Raw genomic sequence first — 16,927 nt, 5'->3', positions numbered from 1 at the left:
CACAGAGAGGAAAATAATTAAATAAATGATGATGGTTGGGAAGTGCCTTGCTTATGATGGTGAACTTGATGCTTGACCGAGGGTCTCCCGGAGCTGAGAGTTGCTAAAATGTGCAGCTCCTCAGGAAGTAGCCAGAGAGCACGCAGGGCTTCGTGTCCAGATCACAGAGTTTCCTGCCCTCTTCCGCCCACCATTCCCGATACCAAGGATTTACACTCTAGGGCCCGCAGTTGCGTCCTGTGGTGGGCTCTCCCAGAGCAATGCTATTCACATCAGTTTTCATCTTCCCAGGTGCCAACACAGGACATGCCCGGGGAAAGAACCTCACTCTGCCGGATGCCAGCTTCCTCAGTGCCTGGTGGGCAGGAGGCTCCGTTCCCTGGGACCACAGCAAACTCCTCCCCCAACTCAGAAGGAATCCACAGGGAAAACACATCACTGGCTCAATTCCTGGAGGCCCAAAGCTGCACTCAGGGCCCACAGCAGGCAGGAAAAGAAGACCGAGAAGAGAACACACCCAGAGGCTTCTGGAAAGACCTAGAACATGTGCTGAGCACCCCAGCAGTCAGCGAAGGAAACACGTCCCTGGGTGCATGCTCAGCTCGTCTCCCCAGGGACACCAGCACTGACCACAGGCGGCACAACTCTCTCTCTGTTGCTGGCCCTGACACTGCCCACACCTTGGAAACCGTGTGTGATGGCTCAAGGGACACAGGAACAGTGTGCGTGACGGAGTGCTTTGAAGCTGGTAACCAAGGCACACGCTGCGATACCGCGGATTCTCCTGTTGGAGCCTCGGTTGATACATACGTGCCTCAAGAACTGTGCTCCATGGGCTGCAAGGTGGCTGAAGGTCAAAGTGAAGAGCGTGATTTACGTTCTCGTGAGCACAAGACGCTGGGTGTTTTTTCTCAAGCACAAGGCCCCGAGCCTCTCCGGACTACATGCGGAACATCCCCTGTTTTCATCAGCACTTTCACCTGGACCATCTCATGTGAGAACAGCGAAGCTGACGCCGAGGACAAGCCAGCCGGGGTGGGGAATTCCACCTCCACCTTGGCCTCCACGCTGCAGGAGGAGGAGCCGAGCCCCGGGAACTGGCAAGGCCTCGAAGCAACGCAGTTCCTCTCTTCTCAGGACAACTCCTGGGTGCGGTTTAAAGCAGGAGGTGCCCCAGATGCACCGGCCAGTCACAGTTCAAGCATGGAGCATCCCCAGGGGAAGCCCCCAGCATTGTCCACCAGCATTGAGTGTCTCCAGGGGACCAGGAAGATTGAGGATCCATCAATGGCTACTGTGGCCACGGAAGCCCACGTGGCCAAATACCGAGCCATGTCCATCGCTGAGAACAGCCACGCAGACGGTGCCCAGAAGAGCCCAAGAGTCTCCCATGGGCGACCAGGCCCCGCTGTAAGGGATCCCACAAATGAATCGACACAAGAGCAGCCTTGCGTGGTACCCAGGGCCCCAGGACATCAGGGGTGTGTGGCCCAGCTCCCAGCGGGCGAGGGTCTCTGCAGCAATCCCCCTCTTCAGATCGCTAGCCCATCTGCGGACACAGCAGTCAACAGGCACCTTGGAGAGGAGTGCCGAGACGGAGGAGGTGAAACACAGTGGAGAGGCCGGCAGGACCGCTTGTCCTGCCAGGGTTCGCTCTCTGCCGATGACTTCCATGGGAGCCTGCCCACCACGTCTCCTGCCCAGGAGGAAGCACCCTCGGTGCCCCTGGACCACGCCACAGCAAATTCCAGGGAAGAAGGCAGGCAGAGCCCGGGCCTGGGTACGAGTGGCTCCGTGGTGACCGAAGCCACTGTGGCCGCAGACAGTCAGGCTCTGAGCACCATTCCGTCTCTCTCTGAGATCCTCCTGGACATACCTAAGGGGACTGGACCAGGAGGCTGGGAAGCAGGCAGAAAGCTGAGAATTATTACGCTCGAGGCTCCTCTGTCAGAGATCTGGCCACCAAGACAAGCGGCAGATTCTGAGTACAAGGAGTCAGATGTTCGTCCCCAAATTCCTGACCACAGCGGGGCTGTATCTGATGCTCTAAAAAAGGCGAGCGGTGCCCTGTCGGACCCGGACTGCCTGGAAACCGCAGCATCGGCGATGCACCATCCTCAGGATCAGCCTCACCTGGCCCTTGCAGACAGCAGAGAGACGTGCAGAGGCGGACGGCCCGCCTCCAGCACACACTGGAGCAGTCTCTCTTCCCAGTATCTGAGCCAGGCCGGGCTGCTGGAGTCCTCAGTGGACCCCATAGACAAGACGGAGTTATCCGTCGGGGATTTGCTGTCAGAGACTTCCAAAACTGGGGGGAAAGAACATGTCAAGAATGCGAGTGAGGACCCCCAGGAAACCCAATTGGGGCTGGCGCGCCCTGTCTCGTTTAAAAGGCTGCTGAGCTGCCCGGGCATCCTGGAGTCCTCTGTGGATCCCACGGATGTCACCACAGCTGTCGTGGAGTGCACCAGGGCTGAGAAGCCAGAGCCTTCCGAAACCACCCAGGGGGCCACGGGACAGGGGAACGATGGACATTTGGGTCAGAGAGTGGGAGTCCAACCTGCTCTTTTGCAAGCTCCATGTCCCCAGGAAGGGAGGGAAACCATTCCCAGGGCAAACAGAATCAGCCACGACCAAGAGTACAGCGAGAGACAGGATGAACACGACCAGGCAGGTGCAACAGTCACTCCCGCCACTGGGCTAGTCCCTCGTCCTGATGACTCCAGAGAAACAATTCCCAGGGGAAGCAGCATAAGCCAAACCCAGGAAGTGGGCAACGCGGAGCACAGGCTCCCCGCTCCGCCTCTGTCCAGCTGTCCTGCAGCACCAGCACCTGCACCTGCTGGGCTTGATACTCACAACCTCACAGGTCAGAACCAGGACATCCCTGTGAATGACGTAGGTGAGCAACGTGTGTTTTCTGACGCAAAGGGAAAAGGAGCCATCGAGAAGGAGCCTGAGAGACACGTGCTGTCTTCCAGAGACTTCATGCTGACCCCTCGTGCTTCCTCTCCAGAAAGAAACATCACACACCTCTCCAGGAGCCGTAGCATTGAAGAACCGAAAATGAAGGCACTCCAGACAGGGGAAAGCAAACCCCCGAGCTCCTCTGGATCCTCAGAAATGACCCTGGCACCCATTCCAAGAGAATGGGAGCCAGAGAAAGCCCTTAAGTTACTGCAGACCCCGACTCCGAAGGGCTGCAGCCCGAGCAGGGGGACAAAGTCGAGGGAGAAGTGCATCCCCGTGGCAGCACAGCCAGCCAGAGGCCCAGCAGCCCCAGCGGCAGGGCCTGGAGCAGACGAGGGCAAGAAGCAGCAAGAGGTCCCCGCAAGTGGACACTTAACTGAGGGAGTAAAGAAGAAAATCCTGTCCCGCGTGGCAGCCCTGCGACTGAGGTTGGAAGAGAAGGAAAACGCCAGGAAGACCACGAGCTTTCTTAAAAAGATCCCTAAACCAGAAACATCGTTACCATGCGCAGATGAGGAAAGGCACCCCAAAACGCCACCTTGCAAAAGAGAAGGCAAAGGTGAGGCTCTGTTGCTTGGGTAAGGTTTGGGTTTGTAAGACCAGCTGTGAGGTTCCTATTTCTTGAATCCCTTGCAATTAAGCAGAGTGTCCACTGGGGGTCACTGGTGCTCCGGCCATGGCCATGTGGGTGGCCCCTGTGGGCTCCTGATTCTCAAGCAGCTGGTGGCCCACCCACCGGGGCACCCTGTGAGCTCTTGAGGGGTGGGGGGTGGAGGGAACCTCAGGAATCTACTTCCTAACACGTTCCAGGAGACCTGGAAGAAGACTCGCCCCTGAAGGCCTGCTTGCAAGTCCATTTGATGGAGGGAGTGTGATTATGGTGCCTTCTGTTTAATTAGCCTTTTAAAAAATATCTATTTAAGAAAGATAAACAGAAGCACCAATCAATGCAGCGAATTCGTATAATCAAATAGCACATGAAGCAGGATTTACAGAAAAAAATATTTCAGCATAATTTGGGAATCTCCTCTATAATTGTCCATTTTCCTTTAAAATGGCTTAATGAACCCTTGGCTCTTCTTCCACACTTGAGGATAAATTCTCTGTCCAGCTCACCCTCACCTTTATCTGAGTGTAACCTCCTCTGGGGTCTTTGTCCCGGGTTTTAGACCACTTGACCCTCAAAAGCTCCCATCACAGCAGCACCTCCTGCTTTGCCTAGAGAATTGTTGCAGGCCCAAATTCTCCTCCAGGGTCTGGATTTTAGCCCCTGTGTCTTTAGAGCTCCTTTCCCATCCCACGATGGGCGCACGATGCCCTATTCTCCCCAGACACTTGCTGGGGTAGCAATTAGGACAGGGGAGGGCTGTCTTGGGATTCTGGAAGGAATAAAACGAACACTGAGCAACCTATTTTTGACATTCAAAGCCTGAGACAGCAACCCCACGCTCCTCAGGGCTTTCTGTCGGTCTCCCTCTGCATTTGAAGGGGCATCAGTGACACTCCCGGCTCCCCTGAACTTGGGCTCTGTGTCCACCTCTGTCACACAAACAGGGCTCCTTCCCAAAGCCCCGAGGCCCTTACCTGAGCCAGGCTCTGGTCTCCAAGCCCATCATTCAGTTCTCCTGCCCATTTTATGCCCTCTCCTCCTTCCCCCAAGTTTCTGTGTGTCCAAGACATCCATCAAGTTATAGCAGCCTGAGGAACATGGAGGCACCCCCAAATCACCTGTGAAGAGGGGGCTGTGCGGGGCGTCCTCAAGGCCATGGCCCAGACTAGGAGGGGGCTTGGCCAACACCTAGACCCAGGGTCCCAGACTGTGCAGCTGCACCCAGCCTCAGCCAGTGGGGCCAAATGCACCGAGATGGTTTTGTACCAATTAGCACTTGGGCTATTTTCTGTTCTTTATGCTCTGGGCTCCCATGATACTGCTAGTCTCAGCCACAGCCTGGCTCAAGGAGTTGTTCCCCAACTGCCCACTGTCACTTCCTGGGCAGAGAGTTCACTCCTACACACTCACGCTGTCATCCGAGTGTCTGCTAGCGACAAGGACAGCTTCATGTACCGCTATTTCACTGGAGTGGGATTTGAGGCTCGCGTTGATGCTTGCCGATGTGGCCGTGGGTATGACGTGCTGTGTCGTGCTGCGCTCTTGTGTTACTGTGCTTTGTTTGTGAAACACCAACACCACGCTTCCAGTAATTCACACCAACCAAATTATGCTGCCCTCTTGGCCAAGGTGTCCATCCTCTTGTTCCAATGTCTGTGCTGCCCCCCAGTGGCTGCCCTCACTAATCGCATATTTGCCTGGCATGTCTGCTTTCATCACTGACTGGAGCAGCAAAGGGTGTTCAAAGTCTCAGAGCAACGGGTCCTGTTTCATTCAAGCAGGATGTCTCCCTGGCAGGAGAGAGGAGGCAGACATCACTCCAGTGTCCTGGGCTATGTCTTCAGTGAGGCCTGCGAGGGTCAGAGAGACCAGGGAATGCTCCTGCTACAGCACAAAGAGCTTGCTGTTGACCTGCCTTTGATGTCTTGAGGGCTTGACCTGTTACCTGGATAACCCAGAGTTTATTCTCCTATCTGACCCCAGCCCCAATTTGACCTGGATCATCTGGTAGTCATTTAAAAGCATCTTTCCTTGGCGCAGGTCCTGTAGAACAGCTGCCCGTCATCCCAATCCCCTCCCACTCCCTTTTTAGAAACCTCTCAAGTTCTAGTTCAGTTTCATATCAGAGAGCTCACCCAACGAATTTCAACTAAACAAAAGGTAGAATTTTTCTATTCAGGTTATTTGTTTTCCTACTGCATCCACTGCCAGGTTCTTCATCTACGAGTTGGAAATGATAATTATGATCACTGTCTCACAACAGTCTTGTGGGAATTAAATGAGACCGGAAGTCATCTGCACACACTGACCTGCCAATCAATCTCTTCTTTCTAGCTCCAGTGTTACTGAGAAAGATCCAAGCTGAGATGTTCCCTGATCGCTCGGGAAATGTCAAATTAAGCTGCCAGTTTGCAGAAATTCACGAAGATTCTACCATCTGGTGGACAAAAGATTTAAAGTCAATAGCCCAAGTACAGCGAAGGTTTGGTGTTCGCCCCGGGTTACTCTCCACAGTGGTCGCTTGCTTATTTCACAGCACAGTTGTTCAGCAGGATGCACGCTAGGAAGTGAGGAGGAAAATCGAAGCAGGGGGCCCCAGGCCCACCGTATCTAAGAGTAAGGATGGAAGACAGGGGTCTACGCAGGGAAAGAAGTGGAGGATTTCTGCCCCAGCTCTGCCACCACTGGGTCCTGTGATCTTAAGAAATCACAGAGCCCTTCACTCCATTTTTTAAAATCAGGGAACAGGCGGAATAATGTTGTAGTGTGGGGCAGTGTGGTCCTAAGGTTAAAGAGTTCGCCTCTCTGTGTGTGAATTTTGCTCGTGTTTTCTGTTTCATAATCTCCCATGAATCCAATAGAGATCAAACAAAGCTAAGAAAGTGGATCAACAAAGAAAAGAAACCCAACGATTCATGACGTTACAGAAAAGCGACAGCCACTGAGGGGATGAGCAGGCATCTCCACGATGCAGCACCAGCCTATTTGTGGGTGCCCAGGGTATCGGAGGAGAGCAGAGAGGCGAGAGTGAGAATCATTGCCAGGAAGACCTCTTGGGGAATAAACCTGATCGAGGGCTTCCTAAAGCCCCTCTTGGCAGTAAAGGCTCAGGCATCACCTAGAACATTCTAGAAAGAAGTCGCCGACTCTGCAGGAACCAGCATAGCTTGAAGAACTCCAGCTGCTGAAAGGCTGGCCCCAGGTCAGCCCACTGGGCATGGGTGGAGGGTGCTCCTATCCTCTGTCTCTTGTCACAAGTAGACAGAGGGAGAGAATCTGAGAGTTTCTACTTATTTATATCCAAGTCTGCTTGAGGCATTTGTCTGGAAATTATTTCCCAAATGCCACTATGGAGTACCTGAGTTAGAGTCTCATTTCTATTAACATCACTCCAGAAAACCTAACTGGGCTGTGATTGATATAATAACCACTTTGCCTAAAATATCACCATTGTCCCGCCTGTCTTAGGTATGCTTTAAAAAGAATTGTAAAGGAGAAAGAAATGGTTTGATTTTTAAAGCAAGGAGGTTCCCTAGAGCTTTATTTAAGTGCTAATTATACCTTTTCTGCACCTGTCAGCCAAAAATAATTAACTAGCATTGCTGCTTGTTTCAATGACCCAGTCTTATTTGAAACTCAGAGTTGGCATTTGAGTCTTCCAGGTCCCTTATCCAAGTGAGGTAGGCTGACAAGTACCCATCCGTGTGTCCATTAGAAAGCTTTCTGTTCGCTAATGACACACAGTCCAGCTCTTTAAATTCTTTGTGATGTCGGACCCCTTTCTTCCTGGCAACTGTACCAGATTTGTTGAATGGATTTTCTTTCTTCATACTCAACACTCAAAAAATATTTGGGGGTCATAACTCTTCTGTATATTGGGAGATCATTCATATTATTTCAGATGAGTGTTTTTTTATTTATGTTTTGACAGGCAGAGTTAGACAGTGAGAGAGAGAGACAGAGAGAAAGGTCTTCCCTCTGCTGGTTCACCCCCCAAATGGCCACTACAGTCGGCACGCTGCGCCAATCCGAAGCCAGGAGCCAGGTGCTTCTTCCTGGTCTCCCATGCAGGTGCAGGGCCCAAGCACTTGGGCCATCCTCCACTGACTCCTGGGCCACAGCAGAGAGCTGGCCTGGAAGAGGAGCAACCGGGACAGAATCTGGCACGCCAACCGGGACTAGAACCCGGAGTGCCAGTGCCGCAGACGGAGGATTAGCCTAGTGAGCCGCAGCGCCAGCCCAGATGAATTTTTTAATGTTGCTAATTTTGCTCACTCTAATTCCAGCTGAATGTTTATTTCACATGTCCCTCCTTGAAATATCTCACTGCCTTGTCAATGTATAACTGTCAGAGTTGAAATCTCTCAGAACATGAGGATGTAGCAGAGGTCTTGTCAAGCTCATTAAATAACGAGGGAACCACTAAGATGTTAAAACTGTTCAAAGGAGCATTTGAGGAATAGAAATTTTTTTTTTTCAGTTTCTCTTTACTTTATTTTATTTTTTTTTAACTTTTATTTAATGAATATAAATTTCCAGTATACAGCTTATGGATTACAATGGCTTCCCCCCCCCCCCCCCCGATAACTTCCCTCCCATCCGCAACCCTCCCCTCTCCCGCTCCCTCTCCCCTTCCATTCACATTAAGATTCATTTTCAATTCTCTTTATATACAGAAGATCAATTTAGTATACATTAAGTAAAGATTTCAACAGTTTGCACCCACATAGAAACACAAAGTGAAACATACTGTTGGAGTACTAGTTATAGCATTAAATCAAAATGTACAGTACATTAAGGACAGAGATCCCACATCAGGAGCAAGCGCACAGTGGCTCCTGTTGTTGACCCAACAAATTGACACTCTAGTTTATGGCACCAGTAACCACCCTAGGCTGTCGTCATGAGTTGCCAAGGCTATGGAAGCCTTCCAAGTTTGCCGACTCTGATCATATTTAGACAAGGTCATAAAAGACAGGGTGAGGATAGTAACCAATGATTCTAAGAGTGGCATTTACCAGGTCTGAACAGTTATACAGCATTAAGTGGGGAAGAGGACCATCAGTACACACAGGTTGGGAGTAGAGCCATTGGTGGTAGAGTAGAGGTTATGATTACAAAGGAATGAGGCCCAAGTGCACTAGACAGGGTGGAATAGAAATTTTTATCCCAGGCAGAGGGACGTGAAGATAAAATTTCAGATAGAAAGAGAATGAGTTGACATTCAACAGGCAATAAGCCTAGGAGGTTAGCTTTTCTACTGCACAGAAACCCACAAGTTAACAAGTAACTAAAAGTAGCTGGATAGGTTCTATTTAACTGATAAATGGTGAACCACACATAGGATCATGATCCTATTTTTTAATTTTTAATTTTATCTTACAGGTAGAGTTAGACAGTGAGAGAGAGAGAGAGAAAGAGAGGCAGAGAGAAAGGTCTTCCTTTTTCCGTTGGTTCACCCCCCCAAGAGGCCGCTACAGCCAGCGCATTGTGGCCGGCGCGCTGCACCAATCCAAAGAAAGGAGCCAGGTGCTTCCTCATGGTCTCCCATGCGGGTGCAGGGCCCAAGGACCTGGGCCACAGAAGAGAGCTGGACTGGAAGAGGAACAAACCGGGACAGACTCTGGTGCCCCGACCTGGACTAGAACCTGGGGTGCTGGCGCCGCAGGCGGAGGATTAGCCTAGTGCCGCCCACCCCCCCTTTTAAAAAAGATTTATTTATTTATTTTAAAGGCAGAGTGACAGATAGGCAGAGGCAGAGAGAGAGTGAGAGAAGTCTTCCATCTGCTGCTTCACTCCCCAGTTGGCCACAATGGCCAGAGCTGTGCCAATCTGAAGCTGGGAGCTTCTCTGGGTCTTCCACATGTGTGCAGGGGCACAAGCCTGCTTTCCCAGGCCATAGCAGAGGGCTGGATTGGAAATGGAGCAGCCGGGACTCAAACCGGCACTCATAGGGATGTCAGCACTGCAGGCGGCGCCTTTACCTGCTATGCCACAGCACTGGCCCTGAAATCTTCCCCTTGTAACTGCACTTGTTCACGTCCAGGTTTCACCATAAATTCAGGATATGTCCAGGGGGCCTATCATCAATGGAGAAAGTATTATGATTTAGTGGGCCTAGTGTAGCACTAGTTTATTGTGGAAGAGACTTGCTAAACCAGAGAATCCAAGTCTATAAGGAACATTTTTGTTAACATGTAGTTGAGATAAACTCAGGATAAGTGGATCTTTGTTAGACGATGAAATGAACCAGAACTGAAGTGCACAACACACATGCACACACGATCTCGATGAATGTCTAAACAAAATTCATTATGTAGAACAACAAACATGGAAGAAACACTTTGTGCTACACAGGTGGTTGTTTTTTTTTTTTTTTTGACAGGCAGAGTTAGAGAGAGAGACAGAGACAAAGGTCTTCCTTCCGTTGGTTCACCCCTCAAATGGCCGCTACAGCTGATGCACTGCGCCGATCTGAAGCCAGGAGCCAGGTGCTTCTCCTGGTCTTCCATGCAGGTGCAGGGCCCAAACACTTGGGCCATCCTCTACTGCCTTTCTAGGCCACAGCAGAGAGCTGGCCTGGAAAAGGAGCAACCGGGACAGAATCCGGCGCCCCAACCAGTACTAGAACCCGGAGTGCTGGCGCCATAGATGGAGGATTAGCCTAGTGAGCCGCGGCACTGGCCAACTACACAGGTTTTTGAGACTTTGGAATATAGATCACGAATCCAACCATCATTCAAACTACCCTAGACTTACAGTCAGGAGCCACAATGTACTTGGGGAGGCAACTTGATAAGGTCAGAGTCATTTGCTTAAATCTCTCTACGTATCCATTTCCTCAACTGTGAAGTGGGCATCGTAGCTGTACTTCTCTCATCAGGTTGATGAGAAATTGCATGTCCTAGGTCCTCGGTGCTCATCAGTGGTCATCATCACGCTCTCATCACAACCAGCATTGGTTATTGTATTCCTAGCACAGTGTCTGGAACTTCATAGGCTTGGGCGGGTGATGGGTGCAAGGGTGCATGATGGCATTCGTTAGGGGAGCACCCAGTACGAGAGCCTTCAGTCCCATAGCATTATGGAAAGCAAAGGAGCCCTTCCGCTGTCCTTTCCTGGGTCTGTGTTCAGGTTTGGGTCTGGAGATCTTTGAGCACAAGCACCTGGGTTAGAACTGAGGTGATGGGGCTGGCGCTGTGGTGCAGTGGGTTAACGCCCTGGCCTGAAGTACTAGCATCCATATGGGCACCAGTTTGAGTCCCGGCTGCTCCACTTCTGATCCAGCTCTCTGCTATGGCCTGGGAAAGCAGTAGAAGATGGCCCAAGTCCTTGGGCCCTGCACCCACATGGGAGACCTGGAAGAAGCTCTTGGCTCCTGGCTTCAGATCAGCACAGCTCCAGCCATTGCGGCCAACTGGGGAGTGAACCAGCGGATGGAAGACTCTCTCTCTCTCTCTCTCTCTCTGCCTCTTCTCTCTCTGTGTAACTCTGACTTTCAAATAAATAAATAAATCTTAAAAAAAAAAAAAAAGAACTGAGGTGACTTCCAGGCAGATGTGTACACGCAGCTCCTAGACTTCACATTTCCAGTTCTCTGCTCTGCCAATAGGAGCTGAACCTCCTGAGTGCTTGCATGGATTCGTATCACATTTCAGAGTCCAGGTGTGAAACCAGAATCAATAAATTCTCCCCCGGAATCAGTAAGCGACTCAAACAGCTCGTCTCAATCCTGCCCTCTCCCCAGCACAGTGGCCGAATCCGTGAGGGCACGACCACATGCGCTGCTTTAGCGTGAACTGTGCTTGACAAATGCAACAGCTGCGTGATGACGCGTCGCTGTCCTCCATTACAGAGCAGGGGACAACTCCACGGTCTCCCTGTCCATCGTCCAGGCCAGCCAGGAGGACCAGGGCCTCTACACTTGCTGCCTTGAGAACAGCTACGGGAAAGCCACGGCTCAGTTCCACCTCACGGCTGAAGGTGAGCCTCGGCTCCTCCGGTTGGTTCCCAGGAACGCCAGGGGCCCCGCCCGGTTCAGGAGGGGCGTGGGCACTGAAGCCACTCTCTTTGTCTTCTAGTTCTCAAACAGCTGTCAAGTCGCCAGAACACCAGAGGTAAGGAAGCTGATTTGAGTTGGCCTGTCAGAGGCCATGGTCTCCCCTGATTGTGAGAGCTCTATTCCCATGGGCTGTTCCAACCAAGAGGAGCCCGGGGGAATGGCTGCAGGGGCCAGTGGCACCCCGTGAGCCCTTCCAGTGCAATTAGCAGGGCCATCCTGCCTGTGAGCACTCCACTGGGCTGCTGATGCAGTGTGGGCAGCATGCAGAGAGGGAGCTCGGATTTGACATTTTTCTTTAAGCGCAAGATTTGCAACCAGCCCATCTGCATCTGCGTGAGCTTCGCAGCCTCTGGCACTGCCACAGCAGGTTTTGCTGCTTGCATTTCCTTTTCAGTGGGACAAGCTGAGCCGATTCCCAAAGAGAGCAGGTGTCAGGAAAATAACGCGGCTTGTTTGCGTCTTCACGAGAATGAGCGCAGGGTTTCTGGTCTTGCTTTCGGCACGTCTGGTGCCGTTGTGAACACGCAGGCAGTGGGGGGCCAGCCACTGAGTTTTCCAGGTTGGTGGGATCCAGGCTTGCGGCGTATTTCTTCTTAGAGAGAACTGCTCACCCCCCTCCTCCCACTCCAACCCAGGAGCGTGCTGGGAGGTATTTAGGAAGTTGTGTGGGGATGACAGGGGGAGCTCTGAGTTGCCAAGTTTTCCCATGTTCCGGGGCGTATATCCTCACGTTTCTATAGGTCAGCCTTGTCCTTGTTGGTACCCGGGAACGCTGGTCGGCCAAGGGGCGGGACTGGGCCACATTCTGTCCAATCAGAGCTGTGCCCTGCTGCAGGCTGCGAAGAGATTGAATTCAGCCAGCTTATCTTCAAGGAAGACTTCCTGAGCGACAGCTACTTTGGGGGCCGCCTGCGGGGCCAGATTGCCACCGAGGAGCTGCACTTCGGCGAGGGGGTGCACCGCAAAGCCTTCCGCAGCACGGTCATGCGGGGGCTCACGCCCGTCTTCAAGCCCGGCCACGCCTGCGTACTCAAGGTGCACAACGCCATGGCCTACGGGACCAGGAACAACGACGAGCTCATCCAGAAAAACTACAGACTCGCCGCCCAGGTGGGTGCACCTGCCCGGAGGTGTCAGACAAAAGTCACACTCGGGGTTGACGGCCGTGTCTCCAAGAAGGGCACCTTCCTCTTCTCTGGGGCTATAAGGGGGCCCGGGATGGAGCCTTGAACACCAGGAATCGCATCTCACTTTCAGGTAGAATTGCTGGGTCCCACGGCAGCCAGCTGGGGCTCAGCCAATGCCTGCAGATGCCCCTACCAGTTCTGACCTGGGTTGTGACCACTTCTGTGCCCAGGAAGGCCCACGCAGTCTCTAGGGGTTTGAATCTGCACAGAAGCTCCTCTGGATGCCAGGACCTTCCCCCCCCCCACCCCCCCCACCCCCGTGGCCAGATGAAAGCGGCCCTAGCTTGCAGGAGGGTGGTCTGTTTATGTAAGGGAGGTGCAGAGGGGAGGGTCCACGCTGGTCTCCCTGCTCATTTTTCTGAGTTTGCTGTGGTGTCATCCTACAACTAGCGAGAGAGGTGCACCCAAGTCGCCAGCCAAGTTCCTACCTCTCTCTTACTAAGCCACAGAACTCTTATGGGGAAGGTGGGGGGGGGGGCATTAGCTTCTCTCCCTCCCTCCCCCACCTCCCCCATCTTGATCCTTGCGTTTCACCGTTGACCCCAGCACTGGCTAAGCCACAGGAGAGTTGGGTCTCGCTCTCCCACAGACCGTGTGCTCTTCTACAATTGTTACCACAAAGTAATAGGTGGCATTTGGATGGCTTTCCCTAGCACTGTGAAGCGCCTACCATTTCCGATTCTGTTGTGTTTGTGCGGGCAGCCCCTCTTCTCCAGGTACAGGATTTTGCCAACTGTATCCCTTTCTTCTCTGAACCCAGACTCTGTGCTTCTCTCACCCCGAGTATTCCCTCATCGCAAGTATGACCCAGTCCTGGAGAATCCCCAGCATCCGGACTCCCACTCAGAAGGGCAAGCCAGAGATCTTGCCAATGTATTCATCATTTACTATTTAATTACACCACTCTTCCATGGGAAATCTCACGGGGAACCCAGAAGACCCTGAGTTACCTGATCTCACTCACAGAACCTATCTCCTGAGCTCGGGAGTAAACTTCAGCCTTGCTGGTTCTAGAAACTTTGTGGTGCAGGGATATCTGTCCACGGAGACCTCTTGACTTTTGCCTGGACAGTTTCTTCCTGTCTCAGAGCTCCTCTGTAAGTGGCTGACTCTAGGCCATCATACATGTCACCTCCATGACCCCGGCCAAGTCATGGGTTTGGGAGTCTATTGGCTTGACCTGTACTGAGAACCAGCCTCATTGGGTAATACTCTATCTGCTTATCTTCTCATCACTTGGATTTCTCTTGTGCTTGGACGTTCTAGGAATGCTACGTTCAAAACACTGCCAGACACTACGCCAAGATCTATGCTGCAGAAACACAGCCTCTGGAGGGCTTTGGAGAAGTGCCAGAGTAAGTGTCTACCCTGCTCCCTGCACATAGCGTGATTCGCTGGGGACCTGCCCGGCACGAGAGGCTGAGCAGGCCCAGAGGACAGCCATTGATTGGGTCTGTAAGCTACCTGAGGGCCCCTGTGACTATCATCCTATGCTTGCTGGGTCGCCAGAAACACACTCAGAGGAAATGGATATTCTTTAAATAGAGACATGGGTGGGGAGGTGTCTGGGTGTATGGACTTATGTAGAGATGGAGGGATGGGTAAAGCCACTCACTGAATGTTTCCTCCACGCTGAGTGGGAAATCCAGGATATTTACTCCCGTAGATATTACACTGTCTAGAAAATGAGCAAGTACCGGAGAACAATATGAAGCGATGAGTCTTGTGATAAAAACAGGAAGAGCAAATTGTGTGACCGGGAAGAGTTAACGTACTGCCCACTTCCTGGACCCGTAAAGACAAACCACAGTGACTGCTTTTATCCACCCACTGCCTCAGTGTTTACTGGCCCCAGCAAGCTGTGGGGATCCCGGAGCTGTGAGTATCGGGCTGTCCACCTGGCGGGATCTAGCTGCTTCCTTACGTGGAGAGAAAGGGCTGCTCCGGCACGGGTAGGATGTTGCAGACAGAGCAGGAAGGAGGGAGCAATTCCTGTCCACCCGAATCCCGTCAACCCTCAAAACGGGAGAAACACGTTCCCTCTGGAGGCATGATGGGCACACCTTGTAGCCAGTGAGTCCTTGCTGCTCTTCACCAAGAAATGCTTAGCCTGCTCATTTCATCCGTATTTCTCAGCAAATTCAAGAAGGATTCATGCAATGCAGTGGGAAAACACAAGTGGTTTTCCCTGGGACTCGATGGAGACAGCAGCTTGACTGAATCAAGGTTCCTGGCTGTAAGAACTCAGCCCCACCGGCCGGCCGAGGCTCCGCCCTCTCCAGCTCCTCCCCAGGGAAGAGGAAGACCTCGCCCACCCAGCCCTGCTGGCAGGCACAGACCCCAGCTTTAGGCAGCTTCATTCTACTCTCTGCGGCCTTTTCCTGGGGGAGTAACAGAACACTACGAAGATTGATCTAGGGACTTGGAGTGGCCCTGAGGGGGAGGGCTGGGGGCTCATGGGTGTGGGTCCTCAGAGTTGTAGCAACTGGGCCACGGTGCAGAAGATGGATTAGGACAGCTTCTGGCTGAGACACCTTTCCCTCCTTACCATGGCAAAACTGAGCGAAGGAATGATGCTAGTGTCTGGGGGAGAATGGTCCTTAGAGGGGCTTCCGGCCTCATGTCACGTTCCTGACACCAAGACCAGAATGTCCCACAAACCGAAAACACACAAGCACACACGCAGTCTCTGTGTGTGTGTCTCTCTCCTGACCTTGCACATTCCCAGCCTGTACATACACCTAAACAGAGGGAGCTGTATGTGTGTGTGTGTGTGTGAGAGAGTGAGAGAATGAGAGAGAGAGAGAGAGAGAGAATGCAAGAGCATGAGCACGGCTCCACACAGCCACAGCCTTCTCCCCCCAGGGTTGAGTGGGCACCTGCACCTGGAGATGGACCCAGAGGCCCCGGACTGGCCATCCCCTGGCCTGCAGGTCTCCTACCCGGAGGAGGTGGGGTCTTGAAAGCACTCCCGCTAGCGCTGCCACAGCTTCTGCTTCTGAATTCATGAATATGAATGGCGCCACATGGTCCATGCAAATGGTCCCCCTGGGCCGAGGCCAGGCCTAATTGAGAAGCTGAGTAATAATACCCAGCCCTTGTTTCTGTGTTTTTCCCTCACCGAGGGCTGCAGGATGAAGAAGAGCCCAGGCAAACCCTGAACACGTCTGCTCCATGCCAAGGGCCAATGGCTAGAGGGAGGGTCCTCAGAGGTTCCAGGGGAGAGGGGAGACCAAGATGCCCCAAATCCTGCAAAATGACAAAGCTCGACAGGTGGAGGCCCGTGTCAGGGGCGCAGGGACGGCCCACCGCCATCTGGACGTGTCTTTCGCAGCACACAAAGCACTGGTCCTGGGGCGCTGCTGCTGGCGGGGCTGACTGCTTTGTGTGTGAGCACGGCCAGGCTCCAGAAGGGCTGTTTGGATTCAGGCCCTGCTGTGACCAAGCTCCTGCCTCCCCAGCCATGGAGCCAGGGGGTTCCCACTGTTCCCAGGGAATCCTTGCCAATGGCAGCAGAGGACAAACAGGTGCCAACGCAAAGGTCTGGGGGCTCAAAGAGGAGGGGGCCTGGCGGTGTCATCTCTTGGAAGTGTTACACTTTGCATCTTTTAAATTCATTTGAATTTTGTATCCTTTGTCCCTATATGCCTGCCTTAGTTCTAACAAAAATAACATTTTCTCCAGGGATCTGCCACTCAGGCTGACACCTGTGTGCACCTTCACCTCACCTCATGTGAGGTGTCCTGGGACACGGTCCAAGTGCAAGTGGGCATGGGGGGGCTGACCCCTGCTGAGGGGCTGCAGGGCCACCCCTAGCCCCAGCGCCCTTATGACTAAGTTTGGGTCTGGCCACAAAGGGGGACAGAATTGCTGTCTTCTAAGGACCTGGCTCCAAACCTGAGATTCTTGTGAGGCATTTTCACTGATGGGCTCCTTGCAGGGTTTTACATGGAAGACCAACGCCAACCATCTCCTCCCACGGGGAGCACCTGGCACCACTTCCCTTACTTGCCTCTCACCCCTCCCCAAAACCTCCTTTCTCATCCTTTGAACACATGGCCAGTTGGCAGGGGATTCAAAACTATGTTTTGCCAAACA

The 16,927-nt window shown here is 52.7% G+C and overlaps 1 protein-coding gene across 1 annotated transcript in view; it reads left to right on the top strand.

Moving 5' to 3' along the window:
- ALPK2 (alpha kinase 2) overlaps nucleotides 1-16,927 on the top strand; it is a 116,432-nt gene that overhangs the window by 82,291 nt on the left and 17,214 nt on the right. The window contains exons 5-10 of the mRNA XM_062200033.1: nucleotides 292-3,529; nucleotides 5,915-6,062; nucleotides 11,436-11,582; nucleotides 11,642-11,697; nucleotides 12,478-12,752; nucleotides 14,096-14,184. Coding sequence (XP_062056017.1) covers nucleotides 292-3,529; nucleotides 5,915-6,062; nucleotides 11,436-11,582; nucleotides 11,642-11,697; nucleotides 12,478-12,752; nucleotides 14,096-14,184 — 3,953 coding nt within the window. The remainder of the gene's footprint in view (nucleotides 1-291; nucleotides 3,530-5,914; nucleotides 6,063-11,435; nucleotides 11,583-11,641; nucleotides 11,698-12,477; nucleotides 12,753-14,095; nucleotides 14,185-16,927) is intronic.

The sequence above is a fragment of the Lepus europaeus genome, chromosome 9 (assembly GCF_033115175.1).
Source record: "Lepus europaeus isolate LE1 chromosome 9, mLepTim1.pri, whole genome shotgun sequence".
Taxonomy (NCBI): Eukaryota; Metazoa; Chordata; class Mammalia; order Lagomorpha; family Leporidae; genus Lepus; species Lepus europaeus.
The sequence above is the reverse complement of the archived record's forward strand: the minus strand, read 5'-3'. Positions and strand labels throughout refer to the sequence as shown.